The sequence below is a fragment of the Microplitis mediator genome, chromosome 4 (assembly GCF_029852145.1).
Source record: "Microplitis mediator isolate UGA2020A chromosome 4, iyMicMedi2.1, whole genome shotgun sequence".
Taxonomy (NCBI): domain Eukaryota; kingdom Metazoa; phylum Arthropoda; class Insecta; order Hymenoptera; family Braconidae; genus Microplitis; species Microplitis mediator.
The window spans coordinates 8,841,115-8,868,386 of NC_079972.1; the positions used below are offsets into that span (position 1 = coordinate 8,841,115).

Sequence of the window (27,272 nt, forward strand, 5' to 3'; positions counted from 1 at the left end):
TTATTAACGTTATTTGGTACGTCGTGAATGTGTATCACGCGAGTGAGTAGAGAGTGAAAGTAACTTTATGATGACGTTGAGGAGGTGAGAAAAGGGAGTAGAAGGTGAAGACGAAAAGCATGGAAAGTACGGGTGGAGAGGATGCAGAAGAATATTGTATGGAAAACAAAGATAAAGATACTAGACAAAGTTTTAATTAAGTTATTTAGGCAGTAGAAACGAGAAACTGCATTATCTTAAAATTTTCGACATACTAAATCTCTTATAAAGTAATGCATTATGGATGCTCATTATTAATAAACAAGACAATGTTCTTGGTTTAAGTTTTAACTCAGTTTTTAATTGTTCGTTTTATCTGCAATTTGATTTTATATTTTGGTCATTAATTATTATTAATTAATGATGTTGTTCTACTCTTTTATTGAAAGTTATTAATGCTTTATAACATCGAAAATGAGAGTTTCAATGCTTATTTTGCCGGTCAAAACGAGCCAATTTCAGACCAATGTGATTTAGCGCGTAGACATTGATCAGTTTCTATCGTAGGGAAGAAACTCATTAGTTTCTGCCCGCTAAATTACTTCCGGACTTCATTTCATCCCTGTCAGAATCACATTTGTTTATTTCAAACCCTAAAATATATATGTCATTGTAATTAACAACCACATTGACAGTAATGTGTTGGAAAATTTTAAAAACTATAAATTCCAATAAAAAAATTATTGTATTAATAAAATGCCATTAGTTTCTTTGTTGAATTAATTAAATTCACGTATTTTAAATACAGAATTATTTTTCTGGAACGCTATTGGTCAGAAATTGGCTTGTTTCACCTCTGGTGGATCCGAACTAAGGTAAATTACGGTAATCACTGTAATTTACGGTATTCGAAAGAATTACAGTATTTTACAGGAAACGTACGGTATTTGTACCGTAAAATTGCAGCAAGCCTGCGGTATTTTGCCGTAAAGTGAAATATTGCGCTCCCTAGCGGATGCGAATTACGGTATCCAGCAGAATTACCGCAATTTACGGTAAATTACGGTACTTTGACGTGTTTTATCGCAATTTAGGGTGACCGTATTCGCCTTAAATTGCGGCAATTTTTCTGGATGCTGTAAATTGTGGTAAATTACGGTAATTGCCGTAATTTACCGTAATTCGGATCCGCTAGGGCTATAAAAACTATAAAAATGAAAAAGCATGCAGTGCTTGCGGTAAAAACTCCGCAAATTACGGTAAGGTGCCGTAATTCTTCGTAAATTACTAAAAATTGCAGAAAATTTGCCGTAGAAATACCATATTTCACGGTAAATTACGGTAAAATGCAGTAATTTACAGTTACATCCGGTATTTCAACGTTGAATTACGAAAAATTACGGCAATTTACGGTAATTAGCGGCATTTTTACCGTAAGCACCGTATACTTTTTTATTTATATAATTTTGACAACGCAACACTTCACTTTATGATAAATTACTGTACTTTTGCCGTAAAATTTTGTATCACCGTAAATTACGATAAAATACCGCAATGATTTCGAATGCCTTCTATTACGGTTACTACTGTAATTTACCGTGATTCAGACCCACCAGAGTTTCCACGAATGATATCATTAAAAAAGTGGTAATTGAGTAGTAACCATGTCTACATTTATCATTATTATTTCATTGTTATTACTATTAATAATAAGAGAAAAATAATGCACATGATATAATTAGAATGAATTATTTTAAGTATTTAATTATTTACAAAAATCAATTCTATTACAGTAATTGTTTTTATTTAACAATTGATAAAAAAATATCATGTGTACGAAATCAATGTGAATTATAATCAATTGAATGTGATTTGTATAAAACAATTGAGTACATAATAAAATAAAAAAACCAATAATTAAAGTGTTTTTCATAATCACGAATCAGTAACTAATGTGAAATAAAAAACTAAACTAAAAAACATAAAAAACTTTTTATACAATTTTTGTGAATAAATGATACTAAAATACTCTATGAATGAATGGGTAGTATGGGTAATACTTGAACACTAATTAATCATTGATTAAATAAATAAATAAAAATGTCGATGATCTATGAATCTCATTTATACTCTCATACTGTCGAACTAAAAATGAATTGGAAAATAATTGTTTTTAAAATTATAATTCAAAAGTTATCAGGTAAATTTATCTATAACTGCTCCATATAAATCACTCAAAATCACAGATATTTAATGACTAACGACTATCGTTAAATCTGATCTACGATTACGCTGTCAAAAACTTAAATGCATGTCGATAATATTTAAATTTATAAAATCTTAAAATAATAAATTGTAACAAAAAAAAAAAAAAAGTATTAACTGCGAATAAATTGGGAGTGTATGATTACATACTGTAATTAATAATTATGATGATGAAATGATATATTAATGATATAAAAATAATTAATTCAGCTGAAATTGAAATGTTTTACTCTCAAGCGTTCATGATTTTAAAATATATTTTAATTACAACCAATCATTTGAATTCATTTAAATAATGAAATATTTACAATCATTAAAATAATTTAAATAATATCACAGCTCTAACATTTAAAGTAATTAATTATAAATCAAAGTAGAAATGAGTACAAAATTACCTTGATAAATAATAATTTATAAAATTATTAGTGTAAAGTCATCAAAGACTGCTAGATAAATAAAAAATATTTTTTTTTTAATTAAATAGAGTATATTTTTTTTTATATTTATCAGTAAATAATTAGAGTATCATTTTCTATCATGAACGCAGTAGATAATCAATTATCATGATGAGGTAATGCAGTATTTTGACACATCCTCTTACATCCCTATAAAAAAAAAGTAAATAAAATATATAAAAATAAAACCATGGGATTTATACGCTTATATTTAGCGCGTATTTTTAAATCACAACAGAATCATAAAAAAAAAATAAATAAATAAAGTAAAAATATAAAAATTGCATAAATGGGGATATCTGTGTTACCACGTGGACATTGCTGGAACAATGATTTGTACACCTTCTATGAAGGACCTTAGATTACATTTTATGTTATTTAAATAATACGTAAGCACTTATCTAATAAATATTATTTACAAAAAATAATTATGGGTGTTTTTATTACAATTACTCCGATATATATTATTATTATTTATTTATTTCCAATGTATAGATTACATTTGTAACTTTTTACATTTTTTTCTTTGCTTATAATCTAGGGTAATTAAATTATTTGTAATATATTATATCATTTAATCTAAACGACTTTTATTTTAAATTTTCTGCTTTTATACTTTGGTATATCGAATATCACATGTCATTACAATCATCTCTAATAATCTCAAACACAACCCTCCTGCTTTCCTGGCGCTGGAACTTCAGTTATTCCACGTAGTTGTCCTCTCCGTTGACTTGCTTCTCAAAAGTCCTCAGATATGAGCATATTTTCTCATCCGGCTCATTTCTGAGTGTTTGTGTTAGGAGCATGTACAGGTCTGCTTCCACCGTTTGTCCTTTCCATGCCTCCACATATTTTCTTGTCTCATCTTTGACTACTTGTGCTAGTTCTCTGCATTCAAATACGTGCTCCAAAGTTTCATTTTCATTTTTACATAGTCTGCATGACCAATCATCATCACCTTTCTCTCCTGCCCTGCCCATGTTCCCACATCTTGCTCTGCACCAAACTATTGTCATCCAAGTGGGGATGTTCTTGTCCTGCCAGTACTGCTCCGTCCCAGCACATGTTTTCACAAACTTGAACTTTGGATTGTACGTGGATTCCATAATTTTTTCGTCCTCCTCTCTTATCAGTAGTCCCCAGTAGCACTCCAGTCTGTCAGAGATTTTTTGGGGTTCTTCGTTCGTCCATATTCTTCCTATTACATCTTCGCAGTTCATTTCATTCATCAAACAGATTTTCGTCCACCTATTTTCTTTCATAGCCACTACACCCTTGATACTCCGATATATATTTAATTAATCCTATTTACTTCATTAATTAGTTTACTAAATAGGGACCGTTCATAAAATACGTCACGCAAAAGTTTACATTCTGAGACCCCTCCACCGTTTCGTCACGCTATGTCACATTTTCTGCGAACCCTCTATCAATATTGCGTCACAAATGATAGATCCCTCCTCTCATTATGACGGAAATATATACATCGAAATATTTATATATTTACAAATATGTAACTAATTACTTTTTATCGTAACAAAAAAATAAAATTTTAAAAAAACCCGAGAGAAAAATTTGCAAAATTGTTTGCTGAGCTGCGAACGCCGCGTTTCTTTAGACCCCCCACCCCCGTGGCACATCTTGTCACAGTAGGCGACATCCCTTCTCCCCCATAAGTGCGAACATATTTTATGAACGGCCTCATAATAAAATTATTCATCAGCTCATCCTTTATTTTTCAATTGATACATTTATTATAACAGTATATTGTAAAAAATTAGCAGAGTGAACGCGGAATGAATGCGGAGCGGATGACTGTTTATTTATTCAATCTACTTGGGGTAAACTTAACTCCGAAGGGGAGTATATTTTAATACTAAAATTCGAATCAGAGTGAATGCGGATTTATACGAAATCCAAATCACTGCGAAATTACTCCGCTGAAAAAATAAACTCCCTATTCACTCCGTATGCGGAATGATTTTTTTTACTCCAAGTCACGGAGTGAATTCGGATTTAATTAAATCCATAGTCACTCCGAATTCACTCCCAATTTTTTACAGTGTATTTATCAAATTTATTTAATGCATCATAAAAAAAAGTTTCATTGCTAACAATTAATCAATATTTAATAATTGACCACACGGTCTATTACGCAATTAAATCATACATTAAACTCGATCATTAATTTAGCATCATCTTCAATATAATTAATAACAATCAGTGATTCAATTGGCTACAAATAAAAAAAAATGAATTATTGTTCTACGATAAAATATATAAAAATAATTTCCACGATAAAAATGTAAGACAATATTGTTTCCTTTTCCTTATCCCTATTTCATCTTACTACGAACCAATTCTCAACACTCGTCTTCCAATTCCCAACCGATTGTACTCACCAAATAACCGAAATAATAATAACAATAATAATAATAATAATAATAATAATAATAATAATAATAATAATAATAATAATAATAATAATAATAATAATAATAATAATAATAATAATAATAATAATAATAATAATAATAATAATAATAATAATAATAATAATAATAATAATAATAATAATAATAATAATAATAATAATAATAATAATAATAATAATAATAATAATAATAATAATAATAATAATAATAATAATAATAATATTAATAATAATAATAGCAGTAAAAATAAATATAAAAAGTATAGCCTTAGCGTAAAATTGTCTTGTAGTATTCCAGATGAAAATAATAACGATATAACATACACATCGATCTGTGAATCGGATTCTGCGCTTTGGTTTAAAATTTTCAGCTTCAACCACCTCCAGATCTCCACCACCCTCATCTCCTTTATACTAACCAGCATCTCTACAACCGTAGCTTTAATATACCTCAACAACCAGATGAGTGGGTGATCGCGTGAGAGAGACAAAAATAACGTGGTGGGTAAGCGTCGTCGCGACCGGGATACGAACCAACAGGTGATGCTAGAGACACTCCCTTGGACTTGTTTCTTTCTTGAACACCAACGTCACGGTTCTTGTCGAAGGTTAACAAAAGTCACGCGTGTTTTCATCCTCAATAAGTGCATCCTTGTTTTAGATTTTTTACAACTTATCCCACATTTTTATTCCTTTTTTACATCAACTTAAATATGTTTAACTTTTACTACTCATAATACTTTAAGTGTTAATATATTTAAGTGATGAAGCATTTGGACGTGACGAAATTATTTTATAAAAAATGTGACAAGTGATTTATTTATTAGTTTCATTTATTTTAATATATATTTATATATTTATGTAGAGATAACTGTTGATTTATGAAAGTGGTTAATTATTAAGTATCATAAAGATGAAGTCAAAATAATAATATTTTGTGCAGACAGAATCGATCCACGTGGGATTAGATCCTTTTTAATTTGCCCAAAGGTACCGCGCTTTAGCTTGTGTAGAACTTTGTGAATAAAGAAAAAAAAAAGTATGAAAAAGTAGTAAAACTGAAGTCAAGTACTACGAAGCTTTTTATGAGAGATATTTTTTGTTTTTATGGAGATATCACGATTGAGCTTCCATATGATGAATATGTGGATGAAGATAAAAAAAAATACTTATTTTAAATAACACTTTTTTATTTATTTTTTTTTTCTGATGATAATAATTATGATTATGATAACTACTTTTATAATTATATTTTAATTAATATTATGGTGCGCGTAGATTGTACTGTATAGGATGTAATTATGTTAATTAGTGAGTTGTTATTATATATAGTGAAAAACAAATGCGAGAGATGAAAATTCTACAAAGTTTTTTCCTAGTTTAAGTCGCGAGTTTCGAGAGTAAATTTTTTTTGAAAAATAAAAAAAAAGAAAAGCTAAAGTTGGATAGTTTTTTTTATTGACAGAGAAAAGTTCAAAGCGAATTTATGCTGGTATTGGAACTGATGGAATTTTTTTTAACAGCGAATAGTTTTATGGGTAACATGTTGTGACACGTATTAATTGCACTTTAAAAGTTTTTTTTTTATTATTGAGTTGGTTTTTAAGAGGAAACGAGAGCTGCTAAATAATTCTGAAGGTAAATATTTTATTTCTTCTGTAAATTGATCTTTTAATAATTAATGTTTGAAGTAGAAAAAGTTACGATGAATAAAATTATTTTCTACGTAAAGAATTTTATTCTTCATTTACTTTTGTTTCTTTGTGCTACGGTATAAGAGAATTAATTAATTATGAATCTACTGAAATGAAACAGGGAAGAAATAAAGAAAGAGCTTAATAATTAAGTAGAAATTCTGTGAAATTTAAAACTACATTGCGCATGGGGTTTTTGAAATTTTAATGATACCCGAAATCAATCGTCGGGTATCATTAAATTACGAACTACTGAAAATCGTTGTTCCAACCCTTCGGGGTTTGATTTCATGACCTCACTAGAAGGGTCAACGGGAAACGCATATTAAATTAACGGCTTGGGATTAAATTGTTAGAGCAAAGTAAACCAATTTGTTATGAAAATCTCGTAAAATTTCAAAATCGGTGTGAATAAGTTATATCTCTTTCAAATCGATATAGTAAAGGTAACTGTACTACTTTATTCGTCTTCTCTAAAGCAAGTCTAGACAGCTATTGGGTATTTTAAATTAATAATTTTTGTCATTTACACAGAAATATGAATCCAATTTTTTGTTAATGTCATCCAAAAAAAAATAATATTTTTTATTAACAAATCGTAATTTTTTATACACTGTAAAAAGAGCGGTGTTAAAAATGGACTAAATTTAACACGGCGCAGTGTTGAAATGAAATAACACCGGTGTAGACGATGTAATTTGGCGGTGTTAAAGTACCGGTGTTTAATCGGTTAAAAAAAAAATTCCACGCGTACATGGAGAGAAAAACATGGGAATTTTTCCAATTTTGCTTAGGAGAAATTTCCTTGTTGACATAGTAAATTTTGCTTCATCAACATGGAAAATTTTACTAGGGAAAAATGAGATTATAACCATATTTTATAGGAGTTTTACCGATATATATTATAGGAATATCTTCCATATTGCCATTGGAAAAATTTCCATGTAGACATGGAAAAATTTGTCTGTTAACATTGCTGAAATTGCTTTATTGACATGGGTATTTTTACTATGTCAGTATAGGAATTTCCCCATGTTACCGTAGTAATTTCTACTATATTAACATGGGAATTTTTCCCATGTTGACAAGGAAAAAATTCCTCTGTTAAAATAGTAGATATTCCTATGTTGACATAGTAAAAATATCCATGTTGGCATGGGAAAAATTTCTATGTTGCATGAGAAAAGCCCTAAAGAAGCTAAAACCACTCAAATACCAAATATTTTGGTCATTTTTATCATTTAGGACTTAAAGCGATAAAATAGGGATGTGTGAAGGTTTTAAGATTTATGTAAATAGATATTCAGTTTTTGGAAAAATTTTGTGTACGTAAAAATCAATTACATCGTGTTTCCGACAGTATATAATCATCAATTCAATTAATTAATTTTGATTTACTTAATAAATTATGTAGAAAAACATCAGTTTACAAATCTTTCATTTTTAGATACATGGGAATTTCTACTTTGTTAACATGGAAATTTTACCATCTTGACATTGAAGAATTTACTATGTTATTAAAGGAATTCCAGCAATGTTAACACAGGAATTTTTTCAATGTCGACATGGGAATTATTCCTATAGTATACAGTTATTTTTCCAATGTTGATATAGGAAAATTTACATTGTCAATATAGGAATAATTCCTATGTAACAAAGCAAAATTTACCATGTGACATAGTTACAATTCACATGTTGACATAGTAAAATTTACAATGCTAACAAAGGAATTTCCCCCAAGTAAAATTGGAAAAATTTCCATTTTTTTCTCTCCGTGTATAGAAATTAGAGAAAAAAAAAGTATTACGTATACAAAAATATAAAAAATTTAATGAATATTATCTGGAAGAAATTTCAATTTTGCTATGCACTTATTTATGTTATACGTAATTTATTTTAAAATTACACAATTTTACGCCCACCACTTTAATCACCAATAATTTAATTAAGAAATGAAAACACTTTTTAACTGTAGTAATCGAGTCCATAAAAATATTCACAGAGGAAAATATTTTCACTACAGAAAAATGTTTTAATACTGAGAAATTGTTTTAACACCGGTAAAGAATATTTACACCTACAGCAGTGTTATTTTAACACTGCTTTCGGGGTTGAAATTTAACACCAAAAATTTTATCACCGACACCGTCTGAACTTACCCCGGTTTTTTTGTACCGTGTATTAATCATAAATATTATTGATGATAAATACTTTAGCGATCACATAAATAGTTTTTCTATAAATATGTTTTATAGAGTATTTTTCAGTACTAAAAAAATACATAAACCTTCCAACGAATAAAAATAAGCGATCTAACATTTTTTTCATTTCTCATAAAAGTTCTTTTCGAGGCCGCTATAAGTGGAGTCATGTCAGCATAATAACAACATTTTTGCAAGTCGAAAGTAATAACCTCTGTTGAGACAAAAAATTTCAAGCTTAATATTAATATTAATATTATTTCAGAAAAGTTTCCATACAGTTAATTATATATTTGCTTTGTTGATACTATTACAATAAAAATAACATAAAGAGAGAAATTTCGAAATAATACTCATTGCTTAATAAAATTTTATCCATGTTGTAATTTTTCCTATTTTTCTCACATCGAATTTTAATTTTTTAAATACCAAATTTTTTTTTTTTTTTCAATTACCTCAAATAAATCCACTCTAATCAATATCAGACCCCTTTCTCTCTCTCTCTCTCTCTTTCTCTCTTTCTCTAATATATAAAGTTATTAGTAATGCACTTCATGCCACCACTCTCCTTAATTTGACAAACAGAATGTTGCCTAGTTAACGTCAACGTAACTGTGATAATTACTAAATAATGTTGTCTCTTCTCTGGTTACATAAAATAAAAAATTTCAATTAGTTTAGTAGTATAACCGTGAGTTATAATTTATAAACTAGGAAACAAATGTTTGTATTTTATAGAATACGCTCGTTATCACAAATACGAATTTATATTATCTCAGTTGTATTCGACTGAATATTTTATGATTGAAATACTAAATAATTTCCCTAAAATAATACCGCTTTGTTATTTAATATAATAACCTCGAGCTGTTTAATCAATTTTTTGTTACTGTGAAAAAAAAATTTCTTGGCTCAAAAACATTTTTTGCGCCAAGAGATCCTTTTTTTCTGTGTATGATTTAGATTATATTTTTTAAATTTATAAATTATTTAATTTTTCAAAAGTAAATATTTAATTTTGTAACAAATTTCGCCTGTGAAAAAATTTTAAGTTATTGTTTGTACATATTAATTATGATCTTTATTGTTAATAATCTTTATATCAATTTTCTATTGTTTACTTATCGTCTAAAAGTTCAATGACATGATCTAAATTTTTAATTATAAAATTTAAAAAAAAAAAAAAACATAAATTTTAGCATTTTCTTATAAACAATAAAAACCTAGCACAAAATACTGTTGTCACTAAAAATTAATCAACGAATATTAATTAATAAAACTAAAAAACATGTAATTATATTGCTATGCTAACCCTCACAACATCAAACAATATATTTTTCTTCATAATTAATTTCTTTCATAAATTTAAATTGAAAAGAACCCGATAATTATTGAACTCTTTCAATATTTTTTCTTCAATAAAAAAGAAGTTTCTATTTATAATTATTATTTAACTTTAATATTTTTTCTTCAATAAATAATTAATAAAACTTTTAATCTTGAGCAATTAAAAATAATTCTGAAGGAAGAGTTCGTTAAATAACCAGAAAATAATTTTATGAATCAATAAAACGTGTGGAAGTTTTTTTTTAAACAAACTTAGACTTGAGTTTTTTGACATTTCCACTACATTGGTGACTCGTACCAGCAAAATAAAAATACACACACACACACACACACACACACACACACACACACACACACACACACGCATATATATATATATATACGTAGAAAGAGAAGAATATTAGAAACAATGAGGCGGCATTTCACACTAAGCTCTTGTATTTCTATACAAAGTCTAGTATATATACATATATATATATGAAGGAAAGTCTAATATCTTTTGACTTGGTGTATCTATTTTGAATGTATTTGTAATTTTAGTTATATATACAGTTTATACATATTTATATAAGTATTGGTGAACGTAAAATATATACAGAAAACAATCCAAGTTTCATTGTATGTCGAATACATCGACGGCAAATGACACCCTTGAGTAGAATCTGGAACTATGTTACTGTAACTATATATATACTATATACATATATATATAAACGAAAGCTGTGGTGAGAGGAAGAATGTGTTCCAAGTTAAACTGAAAACTTACATAGGAAAAGGTATATAAAAAAACGAGAAAATCTCAAGAATATGAGATAAAAGACATGATAAGAAATAAAGGAAATGAACGCGGGATAAGGGAGGAAATTAAATGAGTTCTAGAGAGTTGTAACGGAATAGAAGAATAAGTTTTTTAAATGCTTCTCGTGATTTTTTGCGTTTTACTACATGAACGTTAATTCGCCATGGTTTTATAATTAATGGTCTTGGCTTAAAACGTTCTTTCTCGATGTTTTCCCTCTTTTAACTCTTATTTTTCAACACTCTTAACTATAGAAAATGAGATATCATCTGCGGAATTTTTTTAGAGTCAAATGATTTATGGCCGGAGTTAAGGAAGAATAATTTTTTTAGTGTGATTAATTGACCTTGTTCAAGATTCATTTTAGATTGGATTTGACTGGCACTTTTGCATTATAACTGTTTATTTATTTATTTTATTTTTTGCTGGAATCAAATTTTAAGCGTGCACTCATGCGTACTTACTAAAATACTCGTAAATTAATTTCTTTAATAAGTTACCACTCTGAGAGACAAGTTTATTCACGACGAGTACAAAGGCGTATTTGGATGCTCGAAAAAATACGTACTGTATATAAATAAATTTGTTTCATACAACTATAAACTTGATAAAGTTTAAATAAATTTAATTTCTTCTAAACAACTAACAGATTTATCACAGCTAAAATTTTATTCGTACCCAAGTAACTCATGCTTGAGTAAGATTCTAGTGCCAGTGCCTTGAGCAAAACCCCTAGTCACTAGTGTCTTTTTCTACGTATGGGTCTTGCGCAAAATCATGTTGCAAGAAATCGTCATCAAGACTTGTGCATGACTTGCTCAAGACATTGTACACAAGAATATTGAAGATATCTTAGATACGGTGCAGTTTAAAAGTGTCTGGCACATTTCTTGCACCAGTAACTTACGGCAGGTACTTAGGCATCCCGCATAAAAAAACTTTATATGTGAAAAAATATAATGTAAAATATATGAATATTATAATGTGATATATTGCACGTTGTATAAAATAATATTTATATTTTTGCCGTATTAATACATGATAATATATTGAAAAAAAATATTTGCTACAATATATTAATTATATATTTATCAATATAACTTTTTAACTTCCCGCTAAGAAAATCGACGATTTTCGAAAAATTGGGAAGTTATTGTTTTCACCCCGATTTGCGAAAATCGAACTTTTATCAGATGTCGACGTTTTGAGGTCCTAGGAAGCTATTCTGACTATTTTCAGAATGATGTCCGAGTGTCTGTATGTATGTATGTATGTATGTATGTGTGTGTGTGTGTGTGTGTGTGTGTGTGTGACCGGTCTATAATTTTGTAACTAATGAACCGATTTGGATGGTTAAGGCGGCAATCGAAAGAGCTTGTTGGCCATCAACTTTTCTGAAAATTTCAAATCATTTTATCAAGTAGACTCGAAAATATTGGCGAATTACGGAAAAAAAATTTTTTTTTTTTTAGTTTTTTATTGATTTCTCAGATACGACTTGAAGGATCGACTTCAAAATCTAATCAGCTTTAGAGCTCAATAAAACACGTCGATTGCCGCCTCAACCATCAAAATCGGTCAATTCGTTCGTGAGATATCGTGGGAGAAAGATATGCTAAAAACGGTTTTTTTCGAAAACAATGGAATACAAAAGTATTTTCGAGCTCGAAAAGCTCGAAAATGTATTCACAACAATGTTTTCGAGCTCAAGGAGCGGGAAGTTTTGGGGCTGGCCCGCAGGATCAACCGATAGACAGTTTTTTTTATGTATGTTTAGCATATATATCTTGGTATATTTTTTATTATATATTGATATATTGCATTGAAAGTAGTATATTTATTAACATACAGTATGATGTATATTTTTTATATATGTTTTCCAGTGTATTGCAAAATACATGGTACTATACATATTTTTCGTACTATGGTATGTTAAATAATAAAATCCATGCATTTTAGTTTGTAATTTTCATTTCTATGCTATCGGGCAGCTTCTTAAAAAATATAGATATGTAAAGACTATAATTATCATATCGAAAAAAATATAACTTTTAATATAATATAATAAATATAACTTCAATACATCGCAAACCATAGATTTGAACATATAAGTTTTTCCATGTATGATTAATTATATACAGACAATATATCACTAATTACATGAGTCAAAATATATATAAATTTCATTATATTATACTTTATATATTACATATATACCATCCATGCATGACAAAAATATATTGAGCATTATATGAGAAAATATATATAGAGAAATATAAAACATTATATAAAAAGAAATATATTGTTAAAAATATATAATCCAGTATATGTAAAAAACATATATTCATAAATATATATATTTTTGCCACCATATATTTATTACATATTCGCCATATATATTTTGATATATTTTTAACAATATATAGCTTTTCCAAGCGGGATGACTTGCTTAGGATCTGCTCAAGGCTCAAGGTCAATTTTGAGCCTTGAGCAGGTCTTGAGCAAGCCATGAGCAACTATTTTCAACTATAGTCTTCCTCCAGAATTGAGTTATAATCTGGCACGAATTTCTTGTATAAGGCCTGCACTAGACTTGCTATTGAAATCTAGCCACTTGCAAGTATCTGCAGCAAGACACATAGGTAGGAAAAGACACTAACGTATATCGAACTTGAGACGAGACTTGCTCAAGCCTTGAACAAAATTGTTGTATGGGTACTTGATAAAATTTGATTTGCATTCAATAATATTTTATAAATATTTAACACAATTATATTAAGTACAGAGATTCGTTTACTAAATTTTGTAAAAATATCACTATACTCATGGTCATGATTACATTTCATTCAATTTATAGTTTATGAGTGATGTGAGTGAGCTTAAACAGAAATTATTTCTTAAAAAATAAAATTTCGTGCAATAAAATGAAAGATTTAGTGATTGCCTACGGCTCGGGCAGCCAACCACCCTGGTCTAATATCGTTGTGCTTTATCCCCTGTCACACAATATATTATTTTATATCAAATCTGAAAATTGTTAGTTGATATTCATATTCAAATATAAAAAGTGTCGATGAAACTGTTCGATTGCAACAATAATTATTCAATCGAATAATCTGATAAAACAGATGTGAAAATGTGTGAAAAAAATTTCGTTTACCGACTTGAAACTTCGTACAATAATCATATAATTTATATTAGACTTGGAAATGTTGAAAGAAAGTTTAATATTTTAAAAAACATATTTATAATGAGATTATTTAAATGAGAAACAGTTTTTTTATTTTCAAAAAGTTTTTGTTAAAAACAAAAAAAAAAAAAAGTAGAACTCGTAAAAAATATATGCAAACAATGAATCATTTGTAAATTAAATTTTTTTTAGAAAAACAACTTAGAACAAAAGTTTTATGAGTTTTGTGAATAAATTAATTATTTGTTTATTCGTTCTATGTTTCCATAATAATAAAAAATCCGCGCTTATACTTTTTGTATTTTTAATTAATAAATTATTATTTACGGAAAAAAAAAAATTTACTATCAAAGCAAGTTTGAAATGAAAAAAAATTAGATAAACATTTTTAATTAAAAAAATTACAAACAAAAACAAGTACAGAAGAGCCACTTAAAAGTTCGTTTCCACACAAGAGTTACAACGTTTAATTAAATAAATAAGCTGGCTTATCACTGGCCTTACTTCAAGTAACAGTATACCGTCAATTAAAGTTTCAGGAGCGTCCAGGATGCCCCAGGGGAGTATTCACTGGCAAGGGACTGAAAGGAGAGCCTGCGGTCCTGGTGCGCAGTGGAATGTTCAGGTAAATTAAGTCTGGCTTTTACATACTTATAAAACTAGTCATCTTTTCCCATCTCTGCCGCAGCCAGGAACATGATCTACTACTCCATCCATCTCTATATCCCTCTATGTTTCCATCGGCTCATGTAATTAATTAGATTTATTTCCAACCATCCAGCCACCGCATACTCTGCCAAAAGCTCTTAATGCACTTTTTTGTTTAATGCTTCAAATACTTTAATTTTGCTAATGATACCTTTTACTCTCTTTAATTAATTTTTTTTATTTTATTCAACTACTGAAGTTCGATTTAATGAGATAAAGTTAAGTCATCAAAGTTTCATAGGCTTCATAATAACCCTTTGAACCAATTTTTAATATTTTATTATTTAATTAAATTAATAGTCGAGTTAAAATAGTAATTAGTAGTGCTGCACATTACGTATAATAACAATTTCTATAAATGCTTTATAGAGGGGTATATATGATTCATTTTTTACAGGAAAATGTTAGAAAATCCAAACATGTACACCTCGAACGCTTTTCACGTTAAGATAAAAATTCGACTTACGTTTTATTTCATTTCCGAGTCGGAATCTAAGGCATACCTTGAACCTAAATGAGCATTGAAAACCTATTTTAGACTTTTTAGGACACAGTTATTGCAAAAGCTTGAAATGAACTAATCTAGACTTATAAACACTGAAATAAAAGTATTTTTCCCCCCGGAATCCAAAGTATTATCGATCCAGTTTCTCTATAGTAAGTAAACATATTCTTACTGCAAGGAACCTGGTATAATTCTTACAACAATACCGAGTTTTATTCTGGGACTAAAACTTTATGCTGTGTCTATAGCAAATGCAGTGGTGTCTCTAGCGCTTACGTACTTATCCTATAGCAATTTTTGTTTCCCGCGTTTTTACCTCATGTTATTATGAGATAGAAATGAGAGTGCAAGTGACAACAAATATTAAAATGAGGCGTGCAATGTTCTTTTTTATAATTATTGAATTATTGATTAACATTGATTCACTTTTCGTCTCAATTGTTAATAATATGTCTATTATAATAAAAAATGCTCTTATTTACATAAATCCATGCATGTCAATAAAGTAAGGTTAAGTTCATTTTATTTTAATTGTGGTATTATGCCTTCAGCAATACCGAGTTTTGCCACAGTCAGTATGCGTATTGCTCTGTGAAATAAACTTTGATATTCTTACCACATGAATACCAGTATTGCTACCAGAACAAAAAATTTACCGGGACGAAAAATACTTTTTTTTTCAGTGAAGGCTTGAATTGAACCTACTTAGACTTACAAAGGCATGAATTGGAGCTACAAAGACATATATCGTGAAGCGAACGAACTCAGAATTTTTTAAATCGACTCTCTGTTGGTCCCAGACTGCTTCTAGCTCCTATTCCACTCCTAGGTGTCATTAATCTACTGATAAAATCACTGGATCATTTGCACCTATTCTCCAGTAATCCGCGAATTTTACAATTTAACCTTTTTGTAGTATTCCTTGCAAGTCCTTCCTTCTGTTGAGTCTAGTTACGTTCGTTTCACGATTTCTGTCTGTGTAGGTCCAGTTCAAACTCCATAAGTTTCATTAGGTCCATTTCAAGTTCTTGCAATGATCACGTCATTTAGATTCAAAGTATGCCTTAGATATCGACTCAGATTAGTATCATTTTAATACAGTCCAATTATATTATAATATACCCCAATAAATATTTAAGTAAAAATAAAAAAATTAATTTTCAAAATTCACGGTTAACATTTTTAAAGTTTATGTTATCGACAGATGATTTTTTTGTCTTCCATTTTACACCGTGGCTCTATAAAGATCATTACTGAAATAAATAATTATGAGTATATACCAAAAATGTGTAAGAGAAAGCGAAATGTATTCGAACGTTAGCATACAGAAAACAGAAAGACATATGGACGATAAATTTACAGTAAATCTAAAAAAAAATTCATCGAGTTTTATTAGAATCATTTGAATGATAAGGATTTCGTTAACAAATTTTGATAAGGAACATAATAAAGATTAATGGAAACGTATCGAAAAAAGTTTGAGTTTAACGATTGCGTCTTACAAGTTCTAACGTGGTAACAAACAGACGCACATAAACCACACGGAAAAAAAATTGTGGTTGCTACAACTGCAGCTGCAGTTTATTACAAGTTGGAGTAAAGAAATGCCAACTCCAACTTGAAATAACTTCAACCACACGTGTAGTAACGTCAGTACTATTTATGTAGTATCCTTTACTACATATTGGAGTAGTCGCTACTACAAATATTTACTACAATTCTGTGGTTAGAAGAACCACAATTTTTTTTCCGTGCAGCGGACGTGAATGTAAATATACTTTTAATCGCATTTTTCTATTCATATTATAGTAAATCAATCTAGAAACACATTCATCACTTACATCAGAATTTATTGTTGTTATGAATGCCCAACTCAAATTAATTTGTTACGCTTTATAAAAAAGAGAATCAATTTAACGTGAGTGCATTGAGCTGTTTTGGCTTTTCAACAGCAAAGCACACTCGAAGCTTTGACTTTCGAGATGTGCACTAATAACATTCAGTGATGAACGATAATAAAAGTTATTTAAATCAAGTTAAAATTAATTAGGTTGTACGGGGTAAAGTGACCACAAGATGTCTGTGGCACGCTTGTAGAGCTTTGGGAATTGGATTACTGCTGATGCTTTTAGGAGCTTGTATGGCAACTATCGGTGAGTGTTTCTATAACTATGAAAATATATAGGTATATATGTATATATATATATATATATATATATATATATATATATATATATATATATATATATATTCATAATTTGTTACAGTCACACACATACACATATATATGATATATAGGTACAAAGAGAATATTAATTTTAGTCAGTGTAATCAGGATACAGTACATTAACTCGATGTATACTATTATATAGATATATATCAGTGACACATTTATTCCAGGCTACTACGCAGATCAGTTATCCGTAGCGCAAGAGATTAGAGGTAACATGACGGTAAGAGTGAAGAATGAATCGAGAGGGTTTCATCTCAATAATCTCAGTTACGCTGGACCTATTGTTATGGGAGTTGGCGGTAAATTTTTTTCTTTATTCAATTTTTCAATATGGAAAACAATTTTTAATATTATCCCGTATGAAAAAGCAATATATGAGCTTCAGTATAATTCAAAATATATGATAAATTATATGGAATTATAAGAAGTCATATATGGAGCCATATACAAAACTTTGCCGAAATATTATATGATTTTATAATTTGCAACATATATATCGGTAATATATTTTTTTTACATGCTAACTTATAAACATTGCTTATAATATTTTATACTATACTTTAAGTTCTATGAAAAGATATATGATTTAATTATATGACTGACATATAATATTTATAATGTAAATATATAATTATATAAATATATGTTCACATATATTTGTATAAAGGTATGTAAATATATATTTATATAGATATATGTTTATATATATTTGCACAAATATAAAACTAGAGATTTCAAAAAATAAAATGCTTTTTTTTTAATCTCGATACGATTATTTTTCATGAAGTTACAGTCTTGCAAAAATCACTAAAAAATTTCTAAAATTTTTTTGTTCCTTTAATTTTTGATATGAGTGTATTTTTTAAATTATTTATGCATAATAATATGGAAATTATTATAATATTGAAATTATAAGTTTATATATAAAACGAGAATATAATTTGAGATGTAATATCATACGTATACAATTACATATATTATAAATTATATGGATTATAATAATATTGAAATTATAAATTAATTTATAAGATGAAACATATATTTTACATTATAAATTAGTATATAAAGCGGGCATATAATTTTTGATACAATATCACATGTATATAATCACATATATTATAAATCGTATGGATTATTATAATATTAAACGTATAAATTATTATATATGATAAATCATATATTAATCAATATTAATAATTCTGCCGCCATATATGTTCAGTTATTTACCATATATTTGTTTATATATTATCGACAGTATATGGTTTTTTCATACGGGTATTGAAGTTTTAAAAATACTCTTTTGAAATATTTATAATATCAAAAGATATTAAAATTATAAAATTTAACAAAATCAACTCCATTTCATCACCAATTTGTTACTCATTATGCATAAATTTATTACACAATTTATTCTTTAATGAATACAGACTTTTAATTTAAATTTATATTAAAATTTTGAATGTACATTTGAAATGCTGTTAATTTTAAAAAACAGTATGCAGATAAATTTTTTTTGTAAATCTGAACAATTTTACAACAGTCGTTTTCACTGATCTAGAAAGTGAGACATACGACTTAAGCTCATCTCTAATGAAGTTTAGTGCACTGTAAAAAGTTGCGAAGTGAACGCGGAGTGGATGACTTTTTATTTATTCACTTCCCTTGGGAGTGAATTTCACTTCGAAAGGGAGTTTCAGAAAATATTGATTATAAAAAAATTACTAATAGATAGTGAGCTTAAGTCTTTGATATTTGGGCATTTATACTCAGTACGGATTTTCGTTTTTTTTTTTTTTTTTTTTCATCTTGCTGTACCTCCAAAATTATAGTAGCTGAAAATCTATAAAAATTTTGAGGAATAGCAACTATTATAAGAATAAAGCTTACAGAATTTCAAATTTTTCGAACGATTACTTTAGCCGGAAAAAAAAAATTAGTTGTTCAATGTCGAAAACCCCATATTATTTAAATAGGAAACACATCGCTGTGGCATGGGTTAAAATTGAGATGGAGACCTGAAGCTTGGAGGATATTTTTTTTTTATTGATTTCAAACCACATAAGCCTATAAGAGCATAAATATTTGAAGATGTTCAAAATAAGGAGCATCCTAATATATACATATTTATTACTTATTTTGAAAAAGTATGAGATATTTACTAAGTACTTGATAAGTACATTTGATATATATTCACACAGTATATGTGATGAGTAATTGGTTGTCTCACAGCTACTTTAAGATTAATTTAGCAGATTAGATAAAATGTACGTGAGAGTAATTAGAGCAATTGAAATTGCTTATAACTAATTTGTATTGCATATCGGAAATTCCATTATCGAAATATTTAATCTTGGGTAAAGTCTATCGATTTATCTTAATTGCTGCCGGTATTAAAACGTATTGAACTATAGATAGTTTTCATAGGTTCTGTTTAATTAATAATTATAAATTGCAAATTACAATTTACGCTTACGCTAATAGTTTATCACACCATTGGTCTTAATTTACTTGTTTCTGACTGGTTGCTGACAAAATCGATGTTTGAAGCAAAAATATACTTTTTTTTTATTTAATTATTCTACTTTTACTTTATTTATTTGATTTTGAAATAGTTAGAGAACAACGAAACAAAAATCAAATTAAAAACGATTGCAAAAATTGGGATTAAAGAAAATGAATAAATAATAGCAATTGAAACTATAAATAATTAAATATTAAAATAAATTGTGACAATTATACAAAATTTTTAAAATAAAAATATAATAATTTATTTTTGATATCTACAATATACAAATGTGTAATAAAAATAAACAAATTAAATTAGTAATTACAATTTTAAATTACAACTTACGAACTACGAACTTATCAAAAATAACTTATGTATTAAAAATTGATTTTTGAAACCAAAATAGAACTAAATTTTTCTTTTATTTTACAATGAATTTACTTCTTTTATGTGAAATAACTTAATAAAATATATATATAAATTGATATAAAATTATAAGAAAGTAAAAACAAAACTTAATCGATTTAATTACACACTTATAAGATAAATGATAAACTTAATGTCATAAACATAATGGTTGTATTAAAAATGAATAATCTAAATAAGTAATTATAACTTTACAATACTGGTAATGGAGATCACAAATTTATTAATTATACTTATCAACACTACGACCGTAAAATGTTTCATTTTAATGATTTTATAATTCGACTTATGATAACTACTGATTTTACAAACTTAATAATATTAATTAAAAAAATTCCTATAAATATTTCATTGTAATTTTTTCAGATCTTTGTTAGTTAGTGATTTAAAAATATCCCTTGTAAAAGTACTTGGGAGTTGGATTTCATCGAAAATATCATTAGTTAAACTAATAGCATTGAGTAACAATTTTTTTCGTCCTAATGCTTTTTTCAAACGATAATTTATCATTCCACCGTATAGTGGAAAAAGAGATTGAATGTCCAAATCAAAAATAATACCATCACTAACATACTTTAAACTTACAGCTAATTTGTGCTCACATTTATTGCACAAAACATTATAAAATGTAACATTACTCGTACCAACATATGTTATCTTCATTTTTTCAATTTCGCTTAAACACCGATCGCGTAATTCACCAAATTTTTCGATATTTACGACTGCTAAATTTTGTTTATTAACATAAAAATTCGCCGCACTGAATTTTGCAATATGTTCAGTAATTGCGTGATTAACTTTTGGTGAATGATTAAGTTTTGAAGTAAATGCTGTTTCACCATCATCGTTTATTAAATTAATATCAACACCAGCATTAAGAAGTTGTCTTGTGATATTATCGTCGATCGCGAACTTAATTGCGTGATGAAGCGCTGAATTTTTACACACTGTCACTATATTTATATCAACCATACTATCATTTAAGATCAATTCTACTGCTTCCGAGTTTAGGCATTGGACAGCAAAATGGAGAGGACTTTCGTTTGAAAAACCACCACCACTTACACTATTAACATCTGCACCATATGCCAGAAGAAGCTTTGTAATTAGTAAGTTTTCTTTACTAATAGCACAGTTGAGTGGTGTTTCAAAAATATGAGTATCAAGATTCGGATCAGCATTACTTCTTAAAAGTAGCTCTACCATTTCTTCATTAATTTGATCAATAGCGATTTGTAATGGTGATTTGGCAAAACACAATTCATAGAGATCATATATCGTACTCACATCGTCGTCACTTTTTAACAAAATCTCAGGACTTTCTTCATCATTTTGGTCAACTGCATACCGGAAACAAGTCAAATAAGGGTGCACAAGTACTGGAGCATTAACGTCTGCCCCATAGTTTATCAGACTTTCAGTTATAGGCAGGTACTCCATTATGACAGCAGTATGAAGAGCTGTACCCCAGTATTCACTTTTTGAATGTACATCAGCTTTCTTGCGGAGCAGATAATCCACCAATTTTTTATCATTATTGAAAGTTGCTGTTTGAAGCAGCGTTAAACCACCCATGACTGGAACCACTGTATTAATATCTTCGATAACTCGTTGTTCAATCAAGTTGTAAACGTATTCGTAGGTATAATTTAAACGGTTTGATTCCATTGTAATGAACTTGATTTAGTTAATAATTGTCGATTTTTAACGAATGAACTTTTGGGTTAACGAACTTTAGCACTTTACTGTTAGAGTCACTTCTCACTTTGTAATAATTTGAAGTTAAATTATTAACAACTGCTGATTTTGAGTTTGTATTTTAATACAAGGGTAACTTTCGAGAGTAACTATATATGCGACTGTTCGTCTCAAGATCAAAAACGATTTTAAATGATGATGTCTATGGTAACTTCTATGGTACCCCCACTCTTAAATATCCATCGTCATAATTTGGGGAGGAAGGGGCAAAATGGAGTACTTAAGGAAACACTAAGTTTTTGGAGATTTAAATAACGAAATGGAGGGGGGGGGGAAATAGGCCCCTTAAGTAGTTCTCATTTCTTTTACTTCTTTATAGCCCCTTACCATGTTTTTGGTCTCAATATGCCGCATTTGTTGAAAATTACAAATCTTTGAATTTGGGGAAAAATGGGCCCCCCAAAAAAAGTTCTGATATTTGATTTTTTTTTACCCACTTTACTTTTTCTAAGTATCTGCCATGTATTCGCAATCAATATACTCCAAAAATAAAAAATTTTAATTTGGGGCAAAATGGGCCCTCGAAGAAATCTACTAAAATTTGACTATTATTTTATTTCATCTGGAAAGCTAATTAATCAATTTTTCAAAATATTGGTATTAATAATGTTTTGTATACAGATACATATATGGCATGCAGTATTACTTTTTATATTTCTCAAATTATTTATTCCAATGATAACTTTATCGAGAAAAATTTTTTTTAAATCCAAATGTTAGTCAAAAAGACAGTAATAATTTATTTAAAATTAAAATAAATAAAATTATATAGTACTCAAAAACTGAAACTTATTGTCTCTAGAACTGAAATTTTCTGGATATTCATTTATTAAAATGAATTTTAAAATCTAATCAAATAAATTGACAATCATTATATTTACTATTTATTACTTTAAGTATAAAAAGAACGAGTTGTCTCGCTACTTATTATGTTTATAGAATTCAAATGCATTGATTATAATGAATATTTATTAAAAGACGAAATAACAGTAATTTATTTTAATTATTTTTATCGCAAAAAATATTTTTCCTGCAGAAATAACTTAAATTCATGAAATTACTATTTATGTACGATCTCTAGTAAGCAAATTTTTACAATATTATTTATTGTTGCAAATAAAGAGCTCTAAATAATTTTTATAAGTTTAGTTAAATAACACTTTTAAAAGTAATTTAAATTTTAATTGAAATTATCATTGGACATAATCATAATTCAAGAATTAAAATTATCATCAAAGAAAACAACAATTCAGACTTCGAACTGTTATTATCACTATAGCCATGATTTTAATTCTAATTGTGAATTACAGTTATATCTCCATTCCACCAAAGTTATTATAAGTGATAATTTTAATTTACAGTTTGAATTAAAATTATCGTTAGTGATATTTTTATTTCATAATTCAAATTATTATTGTCTCTAAAAATAATTGAAGCCGAAGTCTAAGTTAATCTTATCTCTAACGATAATCGAAATCTCAAGTCTGAGTTTGAAATTATCGCTGAAGATAATTCTAATTCGCAAATTTAACTGTAGCGTTGATATTTATTGTAAAAGCATAGTATTTTTACTGCTGTAAAAACTGCAAAATCATTTTTTCATACTAAAATTGAAGTATTTTTAAATTAGTATTGTTGAGAAGGTTATAATCTTGCATTTAACAGGAGTTATCAGATATTTTCGGCTGGGTTTTTTTCAGAAACAAAATCTCTCAATACAAAACACAGACCGCATTTTGATGCATTACTGTCTAATCTAGCGAAGTGCACTTTAATTGTTTCATAATATTCGTTTGTTTCAGAGAAAAACTCGGCCGAAGTTTCCATTTACTGTACAAGTGCAACAAAGATAGTACTATTCGTAGACTTGAGTGTAATAGAGAGAAAAGTGCGAACCCCTGTTAAACAAAATTTATAAGAAAAATTCAATTTCTCCAAAATAACAATAGTTATTTAAATTAATATTATCGACATAAAATTTCTAAAGTCCCATACAGGACATTTAAAGTTCTTAACTTGTTCTTAGGATTATTTTTTTTCTACTGAAATTAAAATTGTCCATTTAAGGATAAGGAATTCCCAATAGGCCCATCGTTTCGACTATTATAGTTATTTTAGTTATATTAAACGTTCTTATTGTTGTATCATTAAAATTAAACAAAAATTTTAGGCGTCATTAGGCTCATTACGTTAATCCATATTCACAAGATGAATGTTCTGTAAACAATTCTACTGTTGAATTTGTATACCTGAGCCCTAATAAGTGTCGTCAAAATTGCTTCGGGAAAAATTTTCATATCTACAATAGATCTGAGTTAGGTTAAAATATCTCTTCGTATTTTAATGAGACTCATATATAAACGGACAATAATACAATAACAATATTTGTAAGACCCACATTTTCATAAACATCATGAATAATGAGCGTTAATGGATTTTCCTAAAACATAGAATCGTCAATAATGGCCCATAATCTACTTAAATTTTTAGACTAGACAGATCATTGAGATAATTCTAGTTATTAAGAGAAAGACTAGACAACTATAATAATCGAGACGATGAGCCTATTGGGAATTCCTTATCCCTAAATGGACAATCTTAATTTCAGTAGGAAAAAAATTATTCTAAGAACAATTTAAATAATTATTGTTATTGACTTCCCGCTATAAGAAAATCGATGATCTACAAGAAATTCGGGAAGTTATTGTTTTTACTCCGAATTTTTAAAACCAAGTTTTCATCAGATGTCAACGTTTTGAAGTCCTAGGAAGCTATTCTGACTGTTTTCAGAATGATGTCCGAGTGTCTGTATGTGTGTGTGTGACCGGTCTATAACTTTTTAACTTATGAACCGATTTGGACACTTAAGGTGGCAATCGAAAGAGCTTGGTGGCCATAAACTTTCCTAAAAATTTCAGATCATTTAATCGATTAGACTCGAAAAAATAAGCAAATTACGAAAAAAAGAAATTTTTTTTTCAGTTTTTTATTGATTTCTCAGAAACGACTCAGCTCTAGAACTCAATAAAACGCTGCAGTTTCCGCCTTAGCCATCTCAATCGGTTAATTTGTTCGAGAGATATCGTGGGAGAAAGAAATGGTAAAAAACAGTTACTTGCGAATATCTTTGAAATAACTCAACCAAACAATTCCAAAATTTGATCAGCTTTAGAACTCAATAAAATACGTCGATTGTCGCCTCAACCATCAAAACCGATCAATTCGTTTGTCAGATATCGTGGAAAAAAAATGCTAAAGAACGGTTTTTTTCGAAAACAATGGCGTACAAAAGTATTTCTGAGCTCGAAGATGTATTCACAACAATGTTTTTGAAAATACAAATATTTTACAAAACAAAATATAAGTTAAATTACAAATCAGTGTGTTGTCAATACAATTAGAGTAATCTACCAAAACGTGTTAGGAAACCTACCAAGATGAGTTGGTAGTTATTACATCAGCAGAATAACGGATTTCATCTGTAAAAAAGTGCAGTGAATATGCACTTATTGTAGTAAAAAATTTTAAGGTCAAAATATTTAACTAGTATCTAAGCGGCACAAAATAAAGTCGTTATCTTCATATTTATTTTAAATTAACAATTAATACTTGTTGATATCTTGTTAAATCCAATTTAACAAAAACCTACCTATTTCTTTAGCTATGCTCACTGCAAAAATTATTCGCGAATTCACCTGAATTATTTACTTTATCGAAAATTTTTTGGATCAAAAAAATCTTTGATGAATTGACCAAAAGAAATTAAATTTATCGGAATAAGTACTATTCTTTTAACGCAAGAATTTTCGTATGCTCCAACTAAGAAAAGAAAGTTGATTAAACCAAGAGAAAAATTTCTTGGGAGAAAAAATATACAAAGAGAAAGGAGGAGTCGTCGGTACTAGACAAGGGCAATGGGAGTAGTTCGGTGCTCGCCACTAGATAGCGCCTACCACTTGTAGTGTCCTTGGTAAGAAAATTATTTCAGAAGTATTATATTCTAAACTTGAAAGCAATTATGGCACCAATACTCCCATGTTACACGACAGAGTAACAAGTACCTCTTTTGATGGTCAACATTTTTGGAATTTTTTATTATGCATGAATGACTCGACATACTAACTTTACTAATGATTTTATATTGAAAGTGATAAATATAATACTAGACAACAAGACTAATTTGTTTTCATTCATTAACTTTAATATTACTAGTTAATTTAAATATAAAATTAGAACAGAATAAAAGTTATAAATACTATAAATAGTCCTCTAATCGTGATGACTAAAATTATTGTTCACTTTATTACAAATGTATAGTTTACTTGACTCATACACTAGATTTGTGTCAATTATGTAAAAGTAATAACTAATAACATTAATAAATATTTAATATGACCAATAATTATTACTTTATGTTTAACCATACTTAAATTTTGATGCTTTTCAATGAAATATTTATAGTAAATAAAACTACTAGAATTAAGTTATGAAAATAATAAAATTTTTATACATTGTGAAATCAAAAACTTCGGTGGCCTTGTCATATTCTATTTAACCGGAACAGGCAAGAAATTTATTTCGGTTAAAAGTTTTTTATATTTTTTCATATCTGGTTATATAATAATATTAATAATTTATTTAGCCCTTGGCTATTATCAGTCTTTTACAGAATAAAAAAAATAAATAACACTTAGACTTATGATTTGACATTTTTTATCACAATCATTTATCACATATTCTAAGTTTCCCTATGATCTTATATGATTTGT

General features: G+C 28.1%; 1 protein-coding gene across 1 annotated transcript in view; it reads left to right on the top strand.

The window, feature by feature from the left end:
- The first annotated feature begins 5,598 nt into the window (after positions 1–5,598).
- The window catches only part of LOC130666786 (uncharacterized), a 41,405-nt gene continuing 19,731 nt past the window's right edge, over positions 5,599–27,272 (top strand). Inside the window, exons 1-4 of the mRNA XM_057468051.1 lie at positions 5,599–6,774; positions 14,901–14,992; positions 17,631–17,733; positions 17,981–18,112. Of these exons, the coding sequence (XP_057324034.1) occupies positions 14,918–14,992; positions 17,631–17,733; positions 17,981–18,112 (310 nt within the window). The 5' untranslated portion in view covers positions 5,599–6,774; positions 14,901–14,917. The remainder of the gene's footprint in view (positions 6,775–14,900; positions 14,993–17,630; positions 17,734–17,980; positions 18,113–27,272) is intronic.